Source organism: Hyla sarda, chromosome 6 (assembly GCF_029499605.1).
Source record: "Hyla sarda isolate aHylSar1 chromosome 6, aHylSar1.hap1, whole genome shotgun sequence".
Classification (NCBI taxonomy): domain Eukaryota; kingdom Metazoa; phylum Chordata; class Amphibia; order Anura; family Hylidae; genus Hyla; species Hyla sarda.
Genome location: NC_079194.1, coordinates 182,076,396 through 182,098,361, shown reverse-complemented (window position 1 = coordinate 182,098,361; position 21,966 = coordinate 182,076,396). Strand labels below are relative to the sequence as shown.

The following is a 21,966-nucleotide window of genomic DNA, read 5'->3' as shown; positions in this document are numbered from 1 at the left end:
CACACGTTCTTATTAGAATCACTCTATGTCCATCAGTGAAGTACAGATTATGTACAGATTATGCATCAAGTCACAGGCTTCAGTCTGTATTGAGCACCAACTGGTCAACAGGGTGGCTTTGTGGAGGTAACTACCCAGCCTGCACATGACCTGGTCGGCCAGTACTTTGGGGGAGATTTATCAAAACCTGTGTAAAGGGACAGTGGTACAGTTGCCCATAGCAACCAATTGGATTGCTTCTTTCATTTTTAAAGAGGCCTGTGAAAAATGAAAGTAGAGATCTGATCGGTTGCTATGGGCAACTGCACCACTTTTCTTCTACACAGGTTTTGATAAATCTCCCACTTTGTGATTGGGTTTAGGTCTTGTAGTCATGATAAGTCAGTTTGTCATATAACATGCATTTGTAGTGCCAAGGATTTCTTACTCAGTTTCTTTATTGTATTTCAGTGGTAAGGTGCACAATCCTGACGGTGTTACCACAGGGCCATGCGCAGGTAGTTTATTTGATTTTGTTTGATCTTGTCAGTGATGTCAATAATATTGGAGGTTCTCTGGGATTAATATTAGATAACATCACTTTTTCTCTATACAGGTTTTGATAAATCTCCCCCATGTGATTCTCTCACATTTCTGTATTGCTAGATCTAATCACCTCAAGCCCTGAGTGCCTGCATAGTTTGGTAACCTGGACACATAGCCATGCAGGTGGATGCTCATCTGTGCCCAGCTTGCAGCGAGTGCTTTCCACCCAATACTGTGGTATCATTCGGGCAGTTTGGGGTTGTGGAGAGGGGCATGATTACATCATGGACACAGACTCTGACCTCCCTCCGGACATGCAGCAAAATACAGAAAGCGAAAATACACCAAGTAGAAATGGAATTCTTACATTCAGCAAAGCTACAGACACTGACCCATTGGGATACATACTGCCGGACAGGATGGATACCACCCCAGCGATAGCTGATATTGAAAGTACAGGTAGGCCTCCACTTAGAACAGATTACCTGCACTGCTCCTGGAGACTTTGGTACTCTGCACTGACAGATTCAGTGCAGAGTAAGCGCTGCTCACAAGTACATTCATACCAATAATAACTTACAGATGTCCTATACTTACACTATATGCCATGCCTTATAAGTTGAGATGTGCCAGCTCACTAACTGGAAGCTATGTCTAGCACAGGCTCTCTACATTTATTATGTCTAAGGGTACGTTCACACGAATGCAGATTTGATGCGCAGGATTTTCTGCTGCAGATTTCAATGTAAACTAAATGACTGAGCACAGCTTCTAATCTGCAGTTACAAATCCTGCGCATCAAATCTGCGCAGGATCCTTTATTTGTGACCGCACCCTAAGGGTCTATTCACATGTACAGTATTCTGCGCAGATTTGATGCACAGGATTTCAAGTCATTCAGTTTACATTGAAATCTGCAGCAGAAAATCCTGCGCATTAAATCTGCGCAGAACACTGTACGTTTGAATTGACCCTAAAAGTAAAACTTAAGTACCATTTTTTTGTTTCTTACAACAGGACTAGATGAAAGCACTTCTCAAGAGACACATGATCCTGCAAAGGATGAAGGAAGTGAACTGTCAGATGGGTGAGGATTTTCTGTATTACAGTTCTTTCTTTTGTGTACTGTGGTGGTTAAGGCTGGGTTATACTAGTTACAGGAGCACATTTTTACAGCAGTGGTATTTCTTTTTACACAGTGACTGCCCAAGCAAGGATGATGGTGAAGAAAGAGGAGACATCTTGACTTCAGACGACTCCTTTGAGCCATATCCAGAAAAGAGGTAGTCATCCTTTCTTTCTGTGCATGTATGTATATATGTATGTGTCATATATATATATATATATATATATATATATATATATATATATATATATATATATATATATATATATATATACACACACACACACACACACACACACACACACACACACACACACACACACACACACACAGTGGGGCAAAAAAGTATTTAGTCAGAACTCAAATTGTGCAAGTTCTCCCACTTAAAAAGATGAGAGGCCTGTAATTTTCATCATAGGTATACCTCAACTATGAGAGGCATAATGAGGGAAAAAAAATCCATAAAAATCACATTGTCTGTCTGATTTTTAAAGAATTTATTTGCAAATTATGGTGGAAAATAAGTATTTGGTCAATAACAAAAGTTCATCTCAATACTTTATCATATACCCTTTGTTGGCAATGACAGAGGTCAAACTTTTCTGTAAGTCTTTTCAAGGTTTTCACACACTGTTGCTGGTATTTTGTCACATTCCTCCATGTAGATCTCCTCTAGAGCAGTGATGTTTTGGGGCTGTCACTGGGCAACACAGGCTTTCAACTCCCTCCAAAGGTTTTCTATGGGGTTGAGATCTGGAGACTGGCCTGGCCACTTCAGGACCTTGAAATGCTTCTTACGAAGCCACTCCGGGTGGTTTGTTGGGGATTATTGTCATGCTGAAAGACCTAGCCACGTTTCATCTTCATTGCCCTTGCTGATGGAAGGAGGTTTTCACTCAAAATCTCACGATACATGGCCCCATTCAGTTTTTCCTTTACACAGATCAGTTGTCCTGGTCCCTTAGCAGAAAAACAGCCCCAAAGAATGATGTTTCAACCCCCATGCTTCACAGTAGGTATGGTTTTCTTTGGATGCAACTCAGCATTCTTTCTCCTCCAGACATGACGAGTTGAGTTTTTACCCAAAAGTTCTACTCTTGATTTCATCTGACCGTATGACATTCTCCCAATATTCTTCTGGATCATCCAAATGCTCTCTAGCAAACTTCAGACAGGGTTCTCTCCAGACCAGGTCTCATATTTTTTATTTTCTTAGTTAGGGAATGTTAGCTTTTTTATTCCTTTTTCTTCCCTGTTTTAAGGTGGGGACTCAGGAACATAGCGTTCACTGTTTCCCCATTGCGAGAGGTGGCAGGCATCTTGGATGTACTGTTAACCCCCTCTCGCCAATGGTCAGCGTCTGGGGTTGTACCTCATGGGTCCGGGTCCCCCATCTTTCCCTGCTCGTCTCGCTTTTCAAGCCCGGCATGATGCAGATGACAAAATGCTGACTGAAGACCATTAGGTAAGTTCTTCTGACTAAAGGTGAGTATAATCGGGGGCGTGGCTTGGCGGTTGAGATGAGCGGTCGCATGGAGTAAGTGCTCCCGCTCAGGACCTGCAATTTCATCATCCTGGACTGAATCCTGGAGACTTTGACCCCACGAACCCGACTGAGGACCCGTAATATGCCTCCTCAACCTGATCAAGCTAAACAAAAAGACCGCACGGCGGTCGAGAAGCTCAGAGATTATGCCCGTGCTGAAAAACAAGATGGCGCTGGGCAGGCCGGAGCACGCTCTGCAGCAGTAGGGGTGAAGGGCCTGCCGCCTGATCTCCCAGACTCTCCTGAACCGACTCTGCGGGAGGTTAGTGACACCCTTCTCATGGCCATACAGAACTGTCGGACATCTCTTACCGGCAAATTGGAGGAGGTACGGGTGGACGTAGGCCTCCTGCGTCAGGACATGCAGACTCTCCGTGAGCGGGTCACGGAGACGGAGTCCCGTATCTCAACGCTGGAGGATTCTGTGCAGCCCTTGCCCTCCTCCCTCCGGGAGGTGCAGGAGCAATTGGAGAGCGCCCGGCAGAAAAATGATGATTTAGAGAACCGGCTGCGCCGGAATAACATCAGGGTCATTGGCCTACCTGAACGGGCGGAGGGCCAGAACCCCGGGGCCTTTGTTGAAACCTGGATTAAGGAACTCTTCCCGGACGCTCAGTTTTCAGCGGCCTATGCTGTGGAGAGGGCACATAGAGTTCCTGCTAGGCCGCCGGTTCCTGGGGCACCCCCGCGCCCGCTGTTGGCGCGCTTTCTCAACTGTAACGACAGAGACATGATTCTCCGTTCTGCTAGACGACTCCCTGAGATCAAGGTGCACAATGCTAAGGTATCCATTTTCCCTGATTTCTAATCTGACCTGCAGCGCAAGAGGGCCTCCTTCACATCTGTGAAGGCTCGGCTGAGGGAGCGTGGTGTGCCCTATTCTATGGCTTACCCTGCACGCCTCCGGGTGGTGGACGGAGATCGAGCCATCTTTTTCTCCTCCCCGGTCGAGGCGGACGACTGGCTACGCGGGCGGCGCTGATCCGGGACCTCCCGTTATGGACTGTGACCTGCTATCTTGCACTCAGACTGGGATGGCTCCGAGGGCCCTTTTCTTCTATTTCTTCTCCCTCTTTATGAATGGCTGCAGCTCGGGACCTCTAGGCCACGGAACAGGTACTGTGCCCCTTTCCCATACCTGGATGCCCCCTTCCCAACTGGTCCCCTGGACTTCCACCTTTTTCCCCGAGCCCTGATGAGATATTCCCCCCCCCTCCCTCCTGATCCATGAGACTGGTCTTTGCGGCAGACCTGTGTCACTATCTGACCGCCTGATTGTACCGTGGACTATGCTCTGGGCACCATGTCGGACGCTCTGCTGCGCCCTTGCTAGGTTCCAGCTCCCTGACACTCTGGCATATCCGCTCAGGGGCATACAGTGAATTTTATCCTGGACTACCTCTATAACTCATACTGTGGATGATATCAGGATATCGGTACCGGAATGTTTTTTTTTTTTTTTTTTTCTGTGTTTCATCTCCCTGGACTCTCCACCCTCCGCAATATACACATCCCCTCTGATAGCTGCTGGTCGGGATGTACCCTGGCATATTTGCTCACACCTACACCGTCCCCCCCCTCTTCCCTTCCTTTCCTTTCCCCCCCCTCCTCCCTCCCTTCCCCCCCCCCCTCCTTCCTCCCCTTTCTCCTCTCTTCCCTACCCTTTTCCCCACACCTCCCTTCCTTTTATTAGGCTCTCCTACCCCTTTCCCAATCCATGTCCGCCTTTCCCTTCCTTTTCTCTTCCTTTCCTTCCCTCCCCCCCCTCTCCCGCCGCACGTGTGCAATTTGACTTGTATATATTCTTGTGCCCTTCCCCGAGCGGGATTTGATGCTACTTTCTCTTTTATCCGTCTGTTTTTCCCAATGGCCTCTGTTACCTCTTCTCCTTTCCCCCTTTTTTATGCCTTCCCAGCTGCGCTTGCCCTCCCTCCCTTAGCCATTCTTCATTCTAAATCTCTCTCTCGTCTCTCTTGTCCTCATCTCTGGTGCTCGGACTTGTTCCTTTCTCTAGGGGCTCCCTCCTGGTCTGCCCTCGACTTACATTCTCTTCTGTCCCTACTTCTGGGTTACTATCTATGCATATATTGTATAGGTCAATTTCTCTATTTTTGCATATGTAAGCAGGTTCTCCCCACTAGATGGAGCTGTTGCTCTTCTGATGCCTGATTGGCTTCAAGTATACATTGTTCTATGTTCTCTTTGGTTAACTGGTTATATAATTGTTAGGGGGATGTTGCTTTGTATATATACTCTACCTCAGATGCTATCTGGTGAATGTGTTCGGCCGTTGATTGCTTATCTGTCATGTGTCAGCAGACCCGTGCGTCCTTGTCTTATATTGTCTGGTGTGTGGCTGTTGTATGTATATGCCCGTGCAATGCTCTACTATGGCGAGTCTTAGAGTGATGTCATGGAATGTTAGGGGTGTGCGTACACCGCGCAAGCGCGCCCTGATATTTGCACATATTAGAAGACACCGCCCTCATATAGTAACTCTTCAGGAGACCCATTTAACGCCTGATAGAGCCCACCTTTTGTCTAGGCCTTGGGTCCAGTGGTCTCATCATTCCTTCCATTCGTCCTATTCTAGAGGGGTTTCAATATTGGTTAGTAGATTGGTGAGATGGGATCCGGTAACGGTCCGTAGGGATCCTCAGGGTCGTTACATTTTTGTACATGCATACTTGAACAATGTCCCGTATGTGTTTCTTTTCATCTATAATCCTCCCCCTGCCTCTATGGAAATATTGCATAAGGCTGTCACTTTTGCTGCTGCATATCCCTCAGCACGGGTCCTCTGTATGGGCGATTTTAATATGGTGTTAGACCCCACACTGGACCGTCATAGCGCTAGAGGTACTGTCCTGGCTACTGGCGGGGATTCCCTTTCCTCATTTCTGGGGGAGGTGGGGTGGGTTGACATATACCGTGAAAGGTTTCCACATACTAGACAGTACTCATGTCACACTTTGGGACGTCATGCGCTGTCCAGAATCGACCTGGCGTGTGGTAACTCGTTGCTTATGTCTCAGGTCACCGCGATCTCCTACGAGCCGCGTGCTATATCTGACCATTCTCCCCTATTGCTTGATGTCTCCATGGTCGGTTCTGGCACATCGCATAGATGGAAGATCCACCCCTTTTGGTTGGATCAGATTGGCCCTAATGATAGAATCCCTGATCAACTTCAGGTATTTCTTGAGGCTAATACCCCCGAGGGGTCCCCGGCACTGGTGTGGGAAACGTTGAAAGCCTATCTGAGGGGGTGCTTACGCTCTACTATTTCATTCATCAAGAGATCTACAGTTAGGAGAGAGGAGGAATTGGCTCAGAGTTGTGCACAATTGGAAGCTCGTTATGTGGCGGACCCGTCGGAGGCTAATGAGATCTTGTGGCTACGGGAGGGGCGACAATATATGTTGCACCTCCACGAAAAGGCCAATAGGAAATTATTCTTCACCAAACAGTTTTATTTTGAGCACGGGAACCAATCTAGTAAGTTACTGGCTCATATAGTCAGACAGAACTCCTTTGTTGCTCCTATTCTTAAACTCCGGGCCTCGGATGGGTCCGTCATGTTGGGTAATGATGAGCTGTTACAATGTTTCTCTACGTTTTATTCTACTTTATATACTTCGCAGGTGCAGTATGGTGTTGCTGAGTTGGCTGCCTACCTGGACGGCATTGATTTTCCTAAATTATCGGCTGAAGATAGGGACTTTTTAGATGCTCCTCTCACTTTATTGGAGTTGCAAGAAGCTTTGGCAGACATGGCCAGGGGCAAGTCTCCGGGCCCTGACGGCCTCCCTTTGGAGGTTTACTTGAAGTATAGTGACGTACTCCTGCCTCCCCTGCTAGCTATGTATGACAGAGCCTTTACTGATGGGGTCCTGCCTGATTCCTTATATGAGGCGACGATTGTTGTCCTCCTAAAACCTGATAAAGACCCTATGGAGTGCGGTTCCTACAGGCCTATCTCCTTATTGAACCTTGATTATAAACTTCTAACTAAAGCCCTGGCCAATAGACTGAATCGGGTTGTATTATCGCTTGTGCATCATGATCAATCCGGTTTTATGCCAGGCAAATCCACTTCGGATAATATCCGTCGTGTCCAAACTGCCGTCCAGGTGGGTGGTGTTATGGGAGGGGACTGGGCCGTGGCGTCACTTGATGCAGCTAAGGCCTTTGACTCGATTGAGTGGGGATACCCCTTAGAAGTGCTTTGTAGGTTTGCCTTTGGTCACAATTTTAGGTACTGGGTCTCCCTCCTCTACAGGTGTCCGCGGGCCCAGGTCCTTGTGAATGGTGTGTGTTCTCCCCTATTTCACCTAGGTCGTGGTACGCGTCAGGGGTGCCCCCTGTCCCCGCTTCTGTTTGCGGTGGCGGTGGAGCCCCTTGCTTTGCGTATACGTCAGGATCCTGGTTTCCGGGGCATGTCTGTGGGAGGTAGGGAGGACCGCATAGGCCTTTATGCCGATGACATGGTTCTCTTTGTGTCTGACCCCACTACAATGATCCCCTATGCGATCGACCTGATGGATCGTTTCGGATTTTTTTCGGGACTGTTCATTAATTGGTCCAAATCGGCGGTCATGCCTCTACTGCCTAGAGCGTGGCCCCCGACGTTGGGTGGTCTCCCGGTTGTCACTACATTTAAATATTTGGGGGTGTATATCAATAGGGATCCCATGCTGGATCTTGAGGTCAATGTTCTCTCCCTCCTGCCCTACATTAAATCTAAGTTTAGGATATGGGCCCAGCTGCCACTGTCCGTCTCTGGACGTATTAATCTTATCAAACTTATTGTTCTCCCCAAATGCTTGTATGCCCTAGAACATGCTTCTGTTCCTGTCCCTAAATCCTTTTTTGATTCTGTACATTCCCTTCTGTCCCCGTTTATTTGGGGACCTAGCAAACCTAAGATTAGTCTCACCACTCTCCAGCGTCCCAAGCTGGAGGCGGGTATGTCCCTTCCTGATTTTTACTTATATTACCTGGCGGGGCAGTTGAGATATATTAGACATTGGGTTCTGGGTGACTCCATGCCTGACTCTGAACAATGCCTGGATAGGTTCGTCCCCTCAGTGTCTCCCCGGATGCTCTTAGAAAGCCCTACTCTAGGGGGTCGTGCTTACCTACCTTCACATAAGCTGGCTGTAAAAGTGTGGCGGGCCGCTAAGTCAGTATATGAATATGCTGATATCCCGTCTGATACCCCTCTATGGCACAACCCCTTTCTCATCCATGTGGGTGAGACTCTAGACTCTGTTTTTTGGATGAATGCTGGTGTGCTCACTCTGGGCGATGTGTATCGGGATAATGTTTTGTGTTCCTTCGAGCAATTGCAATCAGAATATGATTTACCCCGACATTGCTTCTTTAAATACCTACAGCTCCGTCATGCATTGTCAACACAGTTCCCTGCTGGACGTGCACCCATATCGGCATTCCCTCTTATTGGTATTTTAAAATCGCAGGGTCCTAGGGGACTGGTGTCCATCCTATATACGCACCTCATTCAGGCCAAGAACTCCCGTTCCCGGTTGCCGGCTGTCCGACACTGGGAATCTCATATTCCCAATTTGACCAAAGATGATTGGGAGGAGATGCTTTCCTCACATATGGTGGTGTCTCCTTCTGCTAATAATAAACTGATTCAATTAAATATTATACATTATAGTTACATCACCCCCGTTCGTTTGCATAGAATGGGTCGTTCTGACTCGGACGCCTGCCATAGATGTGGTGCGGCTAAAGCTGATTTTTGGCATCTTATCTGGGCTTGCCCTGATATAAGATCCTTCTGGCAGGATGTCCTTGGTCTTCTTGCCACAATTATCCAACCTTCCCCGGGGTGTGACCCTCTGATTTGTTTATTTGGAGTTCTGGATGAGGAAGTGTGGCCACATTACGTGCGCACTTTATTGCGAGAATCCTTATTTTTTGCTAGGAAGTCGATTGCCCTCAACTGGATGGACCCCGGCCCGCCTTCCCTGTCTCAGTGGAAAGCTTTGGTTAATGCTATGATACCCTTCTCCCATCTTGTTTACAAGAATAGAAAATGCCCTGGTAAATTTCTTTCTGTGTGGGGTCCCTGGTGCTCCTCACCATTGACCCAATGTTCATACTCTGCATCCCCTGAGGGGACTTAAGGTCATGATTGCCCTTCCCTTTCTAGATGTGGTTGTATATACCCCTTTGATTTATGTATGTTAAGATGTTGTGCTGGATGTGTGTACTCCCTCCCCTCTGTGGACGCATGGGTCTGCTTTAACATTAGAAACATTATGCTTGGCACTCGTGACTAGATGTGACGATATCTGCTGAATTCTACACTACGGCCTCTATTCAATATTATTTTGCCAATTTTATATTACATACCATCCCCCTTTTCTTTTCTTTTCCTTTTTTCGTTCACCTTGTTCACCCTCTTTTTGTGTTAAGGTTTCTCAACTGGCTGTTCTTGGTTTCCTCAGACTGTGCCCTCACTGCACTGATTACTGCCGGATCTTTATATGATATTATGTCGTTTACATTCTGCTTACTTGTACATGTTCTCAGTGCCTTTTTTTTTTACTTGTGTACTCCGCTTTATACCATTTTGCTCTGTGAGGCGATTTGTCTGATGTTTGTTTAATCTTCAATAAAACGTATTTAAAAAAAGGTGAGTATAATCCCCCCTTTTTCTTGCAGGTCCTAGGATTCTTCATCCTCTGGAGACACCCTACTTCAGCACACTCCTCTTTATTGTTATCTCCTGAATTGTGGGGAACCCTTTCATGCAATGGGGGCTTAAAATCAGTGGCGTAGGACTGTGCAGTACTTTCCTTTTCTTCGGCATCTATTCTTTCAAACGCCAACACTACTTGGTCAGTTACTTTTATTTCGGCAGCGGAACACTGCCGACTCCTCCTGCGCTCTCAGTGAACGCGGCCCCTATCTCCGGCCATATCGCGCACTGCGCCGGAACACAGCCCTGCTCTCCTGTTCTCTCGTATCAGCAGCAGTTACCTTCATTTCGGCAGCGGAGCACTGCCGACTCCTCCTGCGCTTTTAGTGAGCGCGACCCCTAGAAGTTTCCTCTCATCGTGCCCGACCTCTTACAGGGCTGCCTCACCTCGTCCCCATTCAACTGGAGGACTTGTGGGTGAGGTTTCTGATTTGGCCTCCGACTCAAGGAACGCACGGATGCCTGATGTGGTGTACTCATTGGTTTCGGCCATAAGACACACCTTCCATCTAAAGGACCCAGGAACTTCGGACGTGGCTCCAGAAGTCTCCTTGCTTCGGGCACCAAGGCTTTCAGCTCTCAAGCTGAATTTTACGCACTGCTGGTATTCGCCTGGAGGCACCCTGACAAGAAGGTTAGAGCACGGTATCCCTTCGCCATGGACCTCATTGCTCGGTGGACCTCCTCTCCAACTGTGGATCTATCGGACTCCCGCCTCTCTAAGGCACCTACCTGACTGTTGGCTGATGCGGCTGCCTTTAAGGATCCAGCGGACATGAAGGTGGAGACTTTGGCAAACTTTGCCTTTGAGACAGCAGGTTCTTCCTGCCTTTGCTTCAGCCTGGGTGTCAAAGGCCCTTTTAGTATGGTCTCCCAACTCCGCCAGGGTAGTCTTCAAGATCCCTCTAGAGGATTTGTTTAATCTAGCTCTCTGATGCTCCGCAGCTGGAGATTTTCTGTGTTCTGCTTCCATGCACAGCCATTATGCTGCCTTTGCCACAAGCTACCTGGTAGCCACCGTCCCTCCTTATGGCTTAAAGCCTGGAATGTGGATGCCGCCTTCAGGAAATGAGGCGACAGGCGGAGTAGAGTTCTTTATTACCTCTGATAAGGCTCACAGAACTGCTTTCCGTCGTAAGTCCTCCTTCTGGTTCTGCAGACCTTTGGTACCATCAAGGGTCCAGCCAGGTGCTTTCACGGGAAGAGGGCTCCGTCCTTCCAGACCTGCCCCGGAGGTCAGCTATCCATTCCGGCCCCATCAGGCACCCGTAGGCCTTCCTCGGTCTGAAGGGTCCCCCAAGGCGCCCCCACCCGCTGACCTTTCTCGGGTGGTTGGTCGCCTCTTACTCTTCCGGGACGCCTGGACTACACACACTCAGGACTCCTAGGTCAGGGATGTGGTAGTCAACGGATACAGTATCGAATTTGCTTCCCTTCCTTGGGATTGCCTTTTTCCTTCCTGGACCCTCCGGTTCCCCTTTATAGCGGAAGCAGTTCGGGGCACGCCCCAGCTCCTTTTTTATCCAGGGAGTAATTGTCCCGGTTCCTTCAGGGGAACGTTTTCGAGGTTTATTCCAACCTCTTTGTGGTACCCAAGAAAGGCGTTTCTGTTCGCCCACTCTTGGTTCTTGAGTATCTCAGCCAGCATTTTCTGCCTTCCATCCCGAATGGTGTCTCTCCGTTCGGTGCTGGCGTCCATGGGTCACGGGGAGTTTTCTTTCCTCGGTGGACATCAAGGATGCCTGCCTCCACATCTCATTGTTTCCCGGTCATCAGCGGTAGCTCCGCTTTGCAGCGGACAGTCATTTCCTATTGTGGCTCTCCATTTCGGTCTGACCACTTCTCAGCGGACCTTTCACAAAGTCATGGCGCCTGCGATAGCCCCCTGTACGGACAGCAGTTGTTTCCGTGATTCCCTACTTGGACGACCTCCTGATCAGAGCTCCAGCAGGGCCCAGATCCTTGAGAGTCTTAGTCTCAACCTCCAGACCTTTGTCTTACTTCGGTTGGGTGTTCAATCGGGACAAGTCCAACTGCTCTCCTGGGGCTCTAGTTCGATGCGGCCTCTATCCGCTTTCGTTTCTGCTGACCTCCGTGATCTCATACCAAGAGTCCGATGACTTTGGCATCCTGCTGAAGTTTCCATTCGCTTTTGCATCGATGTCCTGGATCGGTTAGTGGCGGCCATGGAGGCCATACCATTTGCCCAGCTTCATCACCGACCCCTTCAACTGGTGATTCTCTTCTGGTGGTAAAGGTCTCCATTGTCTCTCGAACGCTAGATCGTTCTTGGGGCCTTGGTCTTCCGAGAAGCCCTTTTTTCCCTTCAACATGTTTTGGCCTAGGGCAATTCTTTCTTGGCCCGCTTCTTGGGAAATTCCCTTCGGGGCGGAACTCAGGTTCCGGCATCTCAGCGATCTTCATTCCGGACGTTTCTGGGATGTGGCCTTTCTCAGATGGTCCTCAGCCGTCCAAGGCAAGTGGTCCCTTCTTCCGGAGGGGTTTGCAGTGACCTGCAACCTCTGGGGTGCTCCAGGCGTGGACCTCTGCACGTTCTGCCACAACCAAACCGTTTCCTTCTATTGGTCGGGCTTTGCCCTTCCTTATCTGTTCCCTCCCCTTTCCCTCCTTTTGGGGTCCTAGGCATCTCACAGCAGAGGGCTTTCCCGCCATTCTCGTGGCCCAGACTGGCCCCGGCGGGCGTGGTACATCGTCATGGTCAGGCTCCTGAACGACTTACCGCTGCGCCTTCCCTATCGTCCAGACCTCTGGTATCAGGACTCCTGGGCCACCTCTATTTACCGCGTCTGCTTTTGACGACGTGGCGGTTGAGACAGCAGTTTGGAGGAACCGCGGTTTCTCTTCCCAAGTGGTTCGCACCATGCTGAGGGCTCACAAGCCTTCCCCTGCAAAGATTTACCACCATACCTGGCAGTCTTATTTCTGTTGGTGTGACACTCAGCCTTTTTTCTTCGGTCGTGGTTGGCTGTAGCTCCCTTAGGGGTCAAACTTTCGGCCATTTCCATTATTTTCCAACGTTCTCTGGCATTCAATTATGTCTGAACCTAGTTCAGGGAGTGGCACAAACTGCCCCTCCTTATCAGTCTCCTTATTTCCCTTGGGACTTGCACTGGGTCTTGGCTGCCCTGCAAGGCCCCCCTTTTGAACCTCTCAGGGACATTTCCCTTCGCCTCCTTCCCCGGAAGGTGGCATTCCTTATTGCTCTTCCCTCCGTTAGGGGGGTGTCAGAGCTGGCAGCTCTCTTCTGCAATTCTCCCTTCCTGGTTGTATACCAGGACAAGTTTTGTTTTTCCGTCCAGGTCCGTCCTTCGTACCTGATATGGCTTTGACCTTTTCATCTCAATAGGTCATCGTCCTTTTGTCCGGCCCTTTCTCATCTCTGGAAGCGTTTGTTCCACAACCTGTTGTGGTCGTTGGACAAGACAGCAGGCGGTGATGGTCCAACCGTCCTCCTGTCTGATTCCTTACCCACTCAAGGGACGGCTTTGGTACGTTCCATTGTCTGTCCCCCCCCAATGGAGCCGATAGAGAAAAGGAGATTTTTATGCTTACCGTAAAATCTCTTTCTCGAAGGATCCATTGAGGGACACAGCTCCTCCCTATTTCAGTCATCTGTCCGAGGGTGTGTTCAGTTACCTTTTCTTCTGGTTGCTCGGACAGTCTATGTTTTTTTTTCCTGGACCTGTCGGTCTTCTCCTATTGCTCTGGGACTAAACTGATTACCTCAGGTGCCTGTGGGCGGGTATACCCTGCTGGGAGGAGCCGACTTTTCTTGGTGCCATAGTGTCGAACCTCTTAGAGACAGCAGCATACACCCATGGTCTGTGTCCCCCAATGGATCCTTCGAGAGATTTTACAGTAAGCATAAAAATCTCCTATTTGAAATGTATTAAATGAAAATCTAAAATTTTGCCAAGACATTAGTAGTCAGACCCTTTTCCTTGACACTTGAAATTTATCTCTAGGTGCCTGCCATTTCTCTTAAAGGTGGTACACTTTTTTTTTTAAATCAACTGGTGCCAGAAAGTTAAACAGATTTGTAAATCACTTCTATCAAAAAATCTTAATCCTTCCAGTGCTTTTTAGGGGCTGTATACTAAAGAGAAATCCAAAAAAGAAATGCATTTCCTCGGATGTCATGACCACAGTGCTCTCTGCTGACCTCTGCTGTCCATTTTAGGAACTGTCTAGAGCAGGAGAAAATACCCATAGCAAACATATGCTGCTCTGGACAGTTCCTAAAATGGACAGCAGAGGTAAGCAGAGAGCTCTGTGGTCATGACATCAGAGGAAATGCATTACTTTTTTGGTATTTTTCTTAAGTATACAGCCCTTAAAAAGTACTGGAAGGATTAAGATTTTTTTTTATAGAAATGATTAACCTTGAGGTGGGGGAAATTGTTTTTCCTTTTTTTGAGATTTGTAAGTGTTTAAGATATTAATATTACAATAAGACCGTGCTTCAATTATTTCATATTTTATTACAATTCATCATATAAGTATATATGTCATATTATATATGACAACTGAAGAAAGGGTCAGATATTACCAAGTACCCTGAAACGCATCTAGTTTTTATCTATGCTATATATGCCACTTATTGCCTAAAGAGCTATTACTGCAAAGACTCCGGACAGCCACACTCTGGATAGTTTCTACAGCTTTGAATGAGGAACCCATTTCCAGGACTTACCTGCATCTAAGTCTGTACTCAACCAGTCCCAGCACCTATGGTCCGCATGACTTCTGACATCAGACGCTTAAGACACGAGGCTCTGCATCCATCTCCTCGACTCCATCGGGCGGTATTACCCGGGCCCTGCTCCGTCAGGACCAGCCGCCATCTGTGCACGCCAGCACATGTTTTTGCAAGTATATCTGAAACTCAGCGAGTGATTGCCGACCATAAAGGAGCACCATAGGAACTGGTAATAGATTACTATTTATTATAACATTTGCTACAGTTCGCAATTCATATAGAAAAATCTGACTAGAGACAATATAACAATGCTGTAGCAACCATTGCTGCAATATAAAGGACTGCTACATTTAACAAGCACATTGGTGTACATTAATGAATATAACTCTGCAGTGTTACTAACAACAAATATAACAAATAAGTGGCATATAGATTATACTGTATCTTATCTGTATTTTAATATCATTTCTTCTCCCACAAGGGCCCTGTGAGAGTGGAATATAAACATATATGATGAATTTTAATAAAATATTGGAATAATTGAAGCATGGTCTTATTGTAATATTAATATCTTAAACACTAACCTTGAGGTGGGTGAAATTGTATTTCTTTTTTTTTATATTTCCAACACGCCGTGGTATAGGTGTGTACCCCATATCACCTCGGTAAGTGTATAATTATGAGCTGCACCAACAAATTTTTCTGATTTACAAATCTGTTTAACTTTCTGGCACCAGTTGATTTAAAAAAAAAATAAAAAAAATAAATAAATAAAAAAAATACAGTGATTAAAGGGGTACTCCCGTGGAAAACTTTGTGTGCCCTGTCACTAAGAGAGGATCCTAGACCGAAATACCAGCCTAGATAGACAACAAGTAAAACATGTATTAAAAAATAATAATAAATAACGGCACCCTACCGACCCACACAGAACGCATGCAACCCTTTGGTAAGAGAAAGGAAAGGTACTGAAATGGACTGTAATCCTATTATACAAGGGTTTCATGCTCTGGACGGGGTGCCGTTATTTATAATTTTTTTAATTGATGTATTTCTTTATATTTTCAATAATGTATTGCATTTTTTTAATAGTTTGTGATCAGTGCTGTTTTTCAGTGTACATTATTTTCCACTGCACAGAATCCCTTATATTTATGGTATATTGATTTGTTGCCTTAATTTGTGTTTGGTGACACTTAAGGAAGGGTCACATGCTGTTTCAGCATACCGGTTACTGAGCAGTTTTGAATATGGCAAATCTACCTGGTTCTGTAGTAAAACAGAAGCAGGGAATATAACACTGTTACTTAGATTGTGGCTGAGGATTGTCAAAAAGCTGGTTGCCCAACCCACTGGGAAGTGTGACCATATTGGTTGTCACCCAGTTTTCCAGAAATATAAATACCTGAAATGACTGAAGGAAGGATAGGGTACTTCAGTGACTAGTGATTATTCTATCAAGGTTTTATTACTTGTCTGTTGGAATTACACTCTTCTGATTCTCTTATGGATTCTAGGCCTGCTGTCAGAAAGGCCAGACCTAGAGAAGCTCCGAAGTCACAAGAGCCGAGAGAAAGAAAGAAGCCAGGACCTAAACCAGGCTGGAAGAAGATTAAGCGAGAGAGGTTTGTGTGATGTCTGATCCAGCTGTTTCACTCTTAATCCAAACAATGTCAGGCACCTTGGACATAGTCTGCTGTCACTAGGAAGCCCTCACTAGATTCCTAGATCCTTCTACCAGGCTAAACCTCTAATGCAAACAGTAAACTTAATCAGTTTTAGGAGGACACTCCTGCTATCCAGCAAGTTTTCATTTTTATTTTAGTTTATTATATAGAAATATAGATATTATATGTAGAAAACAAGAATGGCGCTGTTTCCCTGTTATCCCTACAAAAGCCGTCAACATTTACTTTTATGCAACTTTATTTTTGCTTTTTTAATTTAGAGTACCTGTCACTAACTAATCTATCCCTTAATTACTCCTATATCTCTCTCTCTCTCTTTCTGATGCTGAGAAGCAACCTGCACTCTTTTATTCCTTAGAAAACACCTATTAATTCCGCAGCAGGTGCATCATCATCTGAAGCCTGCAGTTGATCACTTTCGCCCTTCCCCCTGTATCCTGCGCTCAGCCTTGGGAGCGTACATAAATCATCCAGCCCTGTGTACGGCAAACTGCTACTGAATCTCCTCCCCTCTGTTTAGCTCTGCACCTGTTTTACAGTGAAGAGGAAGATTAGAGCACAGAGCTGCCATCGTGTGCTGCATTCTGGGCTTTGCAAGTCTGTACTGAGGGGCGGGGCTATGTAAATTAACCCCTTAAAGACAGAGCCCATTATGACCTTAAGGATCATTTGTGCACATCTCACCACTGTCACTTTAAGCATCAATAACTCTGGGATGCTTTTCCTAATCATTCTGAGTCTGAGATAGTTTTTTCGTGACATATTCTACTTTATGCTAGTGGTACATTTTCTTCGATACATCATTTCTTGGTGAAAAAATGCAAAAATTTCATGAAAAACTTTGAAGCACTCTTTTTGTAAGGAAAATAGACATACCAAATAAATTATATATCGATTCACAAATACAATATGTATACTCTGTTGGCATCATAAAGTTGACATGTTTTTACTTTTGAAAGACATCAGAGGGCTTCAAAGTTCAGCAGCATTTTTTTTATTTTTCACAACATTTTTGAAATCGGAATTTTTCAGGGACCAGTTCAGATTAAGTGGATTTGAGGGGCCTTTATGTTAGAAATACCCCATAAATTACCCCATTATAGAACCTGCACCCCTCAAAGTATTCAAAATGACATTCAGAAAGTTTGTTAACCCTTTAGGTGTTTCACAGAAATAGCAGCAAATGAAGGAGAAAATTCAAAATCTAAATTTTTTACACTGGCATGTTCTTGTAGACCCAGTTTTGGAATTTTTACAAGGGGTAATAGGAGAAAAAGTCCCCCAAAATTTTTAACCAAATTTCTCTCGAGTAAGGAAATACCTCATATGTGTATTTAAAGTGCTCTGTGGGTGCACTAGAGGGCTCAGAAGGGAAGGAGCGACAATGGGATTTTGTAGAGTAAATTTAGCTAAAATGGTTTTTGGGGGGCATGTCGCATTTAGGAAGCCCCTATGGTGCCATAACAGAAAAAAAAAACACATGTAATATGATTTTGCAAACTACACCCCTCAAGGAACGTAACAAGGGGTACAGTGAGCCTTAACACCCCACAGGTTTTTGAGGACTTTTCATTAAAGTCTGATTTGTAAATTAGATTTTTTTTTCACCAAATTTACCATTTTTACAAAGGGTAATTGGAGAAAAAGCCTCCAAAAATTTGTAACTCCATTTCTTCGGAGTATGGAAATACCCCATATGTGGATATAAAGTGCTCTGCGGGCGAACTGCAATGCTCAGAAGAGAAGGAGCGTCATTGAGCTTTTGGAGAGAGAATTTGGTTGAAATAGAAGTCGGGGCCATGTGCGTTTACAAAGCCCCCAAGGTGCCAGAACAGCGGACCCCCTCCCCCATGTGATCCCATTTTGGAAACTGCACCCCTCACAGAATTTAATAATGGGTGCAGTGAGCATTTACACCCCACTGGTGTTTGACAGATCTTTGGAACAGTAGACTGTGCAAATAAAAAATTACATTTTCACAGACTGCTGTTTCAAATATCTGTCAGACACCTGTGAGGCATAAATGCTCACTGTACCCCTTATTACATTACGTGAAGGGTGTACGTTCCAAAATGGGGTCACTTCTGGGGGGGTCCATTGTTCTGGCACTATGGGGGCTTTGTAAACACACGTGGCCTTTAATTCCAGACAAATTTTCTCTGCAAAATCCCAATGGCGCTCCTTCTCTTCTGAGCATTGTAGTGCACCCACAGAGCACTTTACATCCACTTATGGGGTATGTTCTTACGAAGAAGAAATGAAGTTACAAATTTTGGGGTCCTATTTTCCCTTGTGAAAATGAAAGATTTAGGGTAACACAAGCATTTTAGCGAAAATATTTTTTTTTCATTTTCCCATTCGTCAAACACCTGTGGGGTGTTAAGGCTCACTATATCCCTTGATTCCAAAAAAGGGGGTCACACGTGGGTATTTTTTTGCGTTTATGTCAGAACTGCTGTAAAATCAGCCACCCCTGTGTAAATCCACCAATTTAGGCCTCAAATGTACATAGTGCGCTCTCACTCCTGAGCCTTGTTGTGCATCCGCAGGGCATTTTACGCCAACATATGGGGTATTTCCGTACTTAGGAGAAAGTGTGTTAAAAATTTTGGTGGTGTTTTTTTCCTTTTACCTCTTGTGAAAATGAAAAGTATGGGGCAACACCAGCATGTTAGTGTCAAAATTATTTTTTTACACCAACAGGCTGGTGTAGACCCCAACTTTTCCTTTTCATAAGGGGTAAAAGGATAAAAAGGCCCCTAAAATTTGTAACTCAATTTCTTCTGAATACAGAAATACCCCATATGTGGCCCTAAACTGTTTCCTTGAAATATGACAGGGCTCCGAAGTGAGGGAGCGCCATGCGCATTTGAGGCCTGAATTAAGGATTTGCATAGTGATGCAAGCGTTACATTTGCCTCCGCTACCAAAAATATTCTACGCCAGTGATTCCCAAACAGGGTGCCTCCAGCTGTTGCTAAACTCCCAGCATGCCTGGACAGTCAGTGGCTGTCCGGAAATGCTGGGAGTTGTTGTTTTGCAACAATTGGAGGCTTTGTTTTGGAAACACTGCTGTATACAGTGTGTGTGTGTGTGTATATGTAGTGTTTTACCCTTTTATTTTGTGTAGTGTAGTGTTTTTAGGGCACAGTCACACGAACGGGGGTTTGCCCAAATTCTGATTTGCTACAGCTCAAACTTGAAGCAGGACACTCACTGTAACCCCCGCCCGTGTGAATGTACCCTGTACATTCACATGGGGGGGGGGGGGAACCTCCAGCTGTTGCAAAATTACAACTCCCAGCATGTACTTATCGCCGAAGGGAATGCTGGGAGATGTAGTTATGCAACAGCTGGAGGCACACAACTACAACTCCCAGCATGCCGGAACAGCTGTTTTGCTTTTTGTGCATGGTGGGAGTTGTAGTTTTGCAAGATTTAGAGGGCCACGGTTTAGAGACCACTGCACAGTGATCTCCAAATGCTAGCCCTCCAAATATTGCAAAACTACAAATCCCAGCATGCCCAAACAGCTGTCTGGGCATGCTGGAAGTTGTAGTTTTGCAACATCTGGAGGGCTACAATTTAGCAACCACTGTATAGTGGTCTCCAAACTGTAGCCCTCCAGATGTTTCTAGGCAACAACTCACTGGCTTCCTTAGTCAGCAGAATCGCCACACCAGGGAGAGGATTGCTGCCAGTAAGTGACCTCCGGTGCCGATCCCAGCACAATTCCCCCGCTCTGCCCGGACTACCGTGGATGGGCAGAGCGGGGGAACCGTACTTTAACCCCCCCCCTTCCCCCGATCTGCTATTGGTCGGTCGATTCTGACTGACCAATAGCAGGGATAGGAGGGGGTGGCGCCTCTGCCACCTCACTTCTATCCTTTCAGGGTGATCAGGGGGTGTCTTGGACAGCCCCGTTCCCCCTTATTTTCCGGGTCACCAGAGACCCGTATGACCTGGAATTGTTGCAGATCGCCGGTCTGAATGGACTAAGGAGCCCCCCAGGCGTTGTCACGGGATGCCTGCTGAATGATTTTAGCAGGCATCCCATTCCGGTCTCCGCCTGGCGAGGACCGGAATTCCCATGGGCGTACAGGTACGCCCTGGGTCCTTAAGTCCCAGGGAGCCAGGGCATACTTGTACGCCCTGTGTCCTAGACGGGTTAACATAGGGGTGGGGATATGCAAATTAACCTGGCGGCTAGCTACATTGCAGAGCAGAGTGCTCCCTCTCACCTGTATTATTCACAGACAAAGAGTGAGTGCTAAGCACTGCCTATGGCCAGACCGCATTTCCGGAGTTTGGTTTCCTGCCAGTCCAGCAGGAGACCATAATCTGAGCTTTTGACCAGACTGAATGTTGGCCAGATGTTTAAAGAAAATATAAAATAATGTATAATTGAAAATAGCATAACTTTTTTTTTTTTTACATGAAGCAAATTATAAAAGTGATTTATTAAGAATAAGGAATAAAATATATATAAAAAAAAATGTTAAATGACAGTGCCTATTTAACAATGTTACAAAATAAATATGGAAAACAGAGGTGACAATAAGTAAACAATAAGTCCACTTTTGACATCAATAATAACATTCTGTTGCAGTATGGATAAGAACAAGGAAAAATTAAAGAAACAATAATGAACAGTGCCTCCCGAGTCAATCCATGCAAAGATCAGTGCAAGGACAGTTTAAGCACTTTCCCAGATGTGAAACTCAGGTTTTCCTATAGCCTCAAATGTAATGCTATAAATAGAAATGTCTGCCTCAATTAAATTGACCCAGTGGGGTAACAAAAGAAGCTTGGGGGTTCAGTTAAAATGGTAGTCTGTCAAAAACCCTTTATCTCCATGCTGCCATAAGTAAAGTTTACCTTGTTTTACCCCCGGCAGTCTCCCAGTATCAATACCTGTGCGGAGAAAAAGTTTACCAGTTGCCCATGGCAACCAATCAGATTGCTTCTTCAGTTTTGAAGAAGGCCTCTGAAAAATAAAAATAAACTATCTAATTGGTTGCTGTGAGCAACTGATCAACTTTTCCTCTGCACAGGTTTTGATTAATCTCCCCAAAGATCCTCAACTAGGCCTACGACTGTTTGCAGAGGTGCACACATTCAGAAAGCCCAGCTCACCATTTAAGAAGGTGTGACCTGTAGGCCTGCATCCTCACATTCCCAGATCATATGATATAGTGTACACAGGGCATCATCACACCTTTTGCAAATATCACTAGTAAGACGTTTTATGCACTCTAAGCGCATTGGTGTTTAAACGTAATGTAGCTATTTATTTAAATGCACGTGTCCCCTTGCGCTAAGGGCTGGAATGCTATATGAATGTCATTTTCTTCATACGGTCATACTTCAAGAACACAATGTCTGATTACTGTTTTACAAAATAATTACATAGTGGTGAATCCTGGAGATACATAATGATTTTAAGACCATAGAAATCGGCTTCCTGAGATGCTCCACGAGACTACCCTCTAAAACCACAGTTTCACTACCAAACTGTGGACGACAAGCATGGCCCAGCTACAGATATAGGAAAACAGTACTACCTGAGGGAGTTGATAGTCCTGCATATGAGTATTGATTGTATGAAACATACCAGTGTTGTGG

The 21,966-nt window shown here is 45.9% G+C and overlaps 1 protein-coding gene across 3 annotated transcripts in view; it reads left to right on the top strand.

The window, feature by feature from the left end:
- ZNF276 (zinc finger protein 276) overlaps positions 1-21,966 on the top strand; it is a 67,609-nt gene that overhangs the window by 24,802 nt on the left and 20,841 nt on the right. For all 3 annotated transcript variants that reach the window (XM_056525994.1, XM_056525993.1, XM_056525996.1), the window contains exons 3-7: positions 451-497; positions 646-984; positions 1,543-1,612; positions 1,725-1,808; positions 16,171-16,278. In XM_056525994.1, coding sequence (XP_056381969.1) covers positions 451-497; positions 646-984; positions 1,543-1,612; positions 1,725-1,808; positions 16,171-16,278 — 648 coding nt within the window. The remainder of the gene's footprint in view (positions 1-450; positions 498-645; positions 985-1,542; positions 1,613-1,724; positions 1,809-16,170; positions 16,279-21,966) is intronic.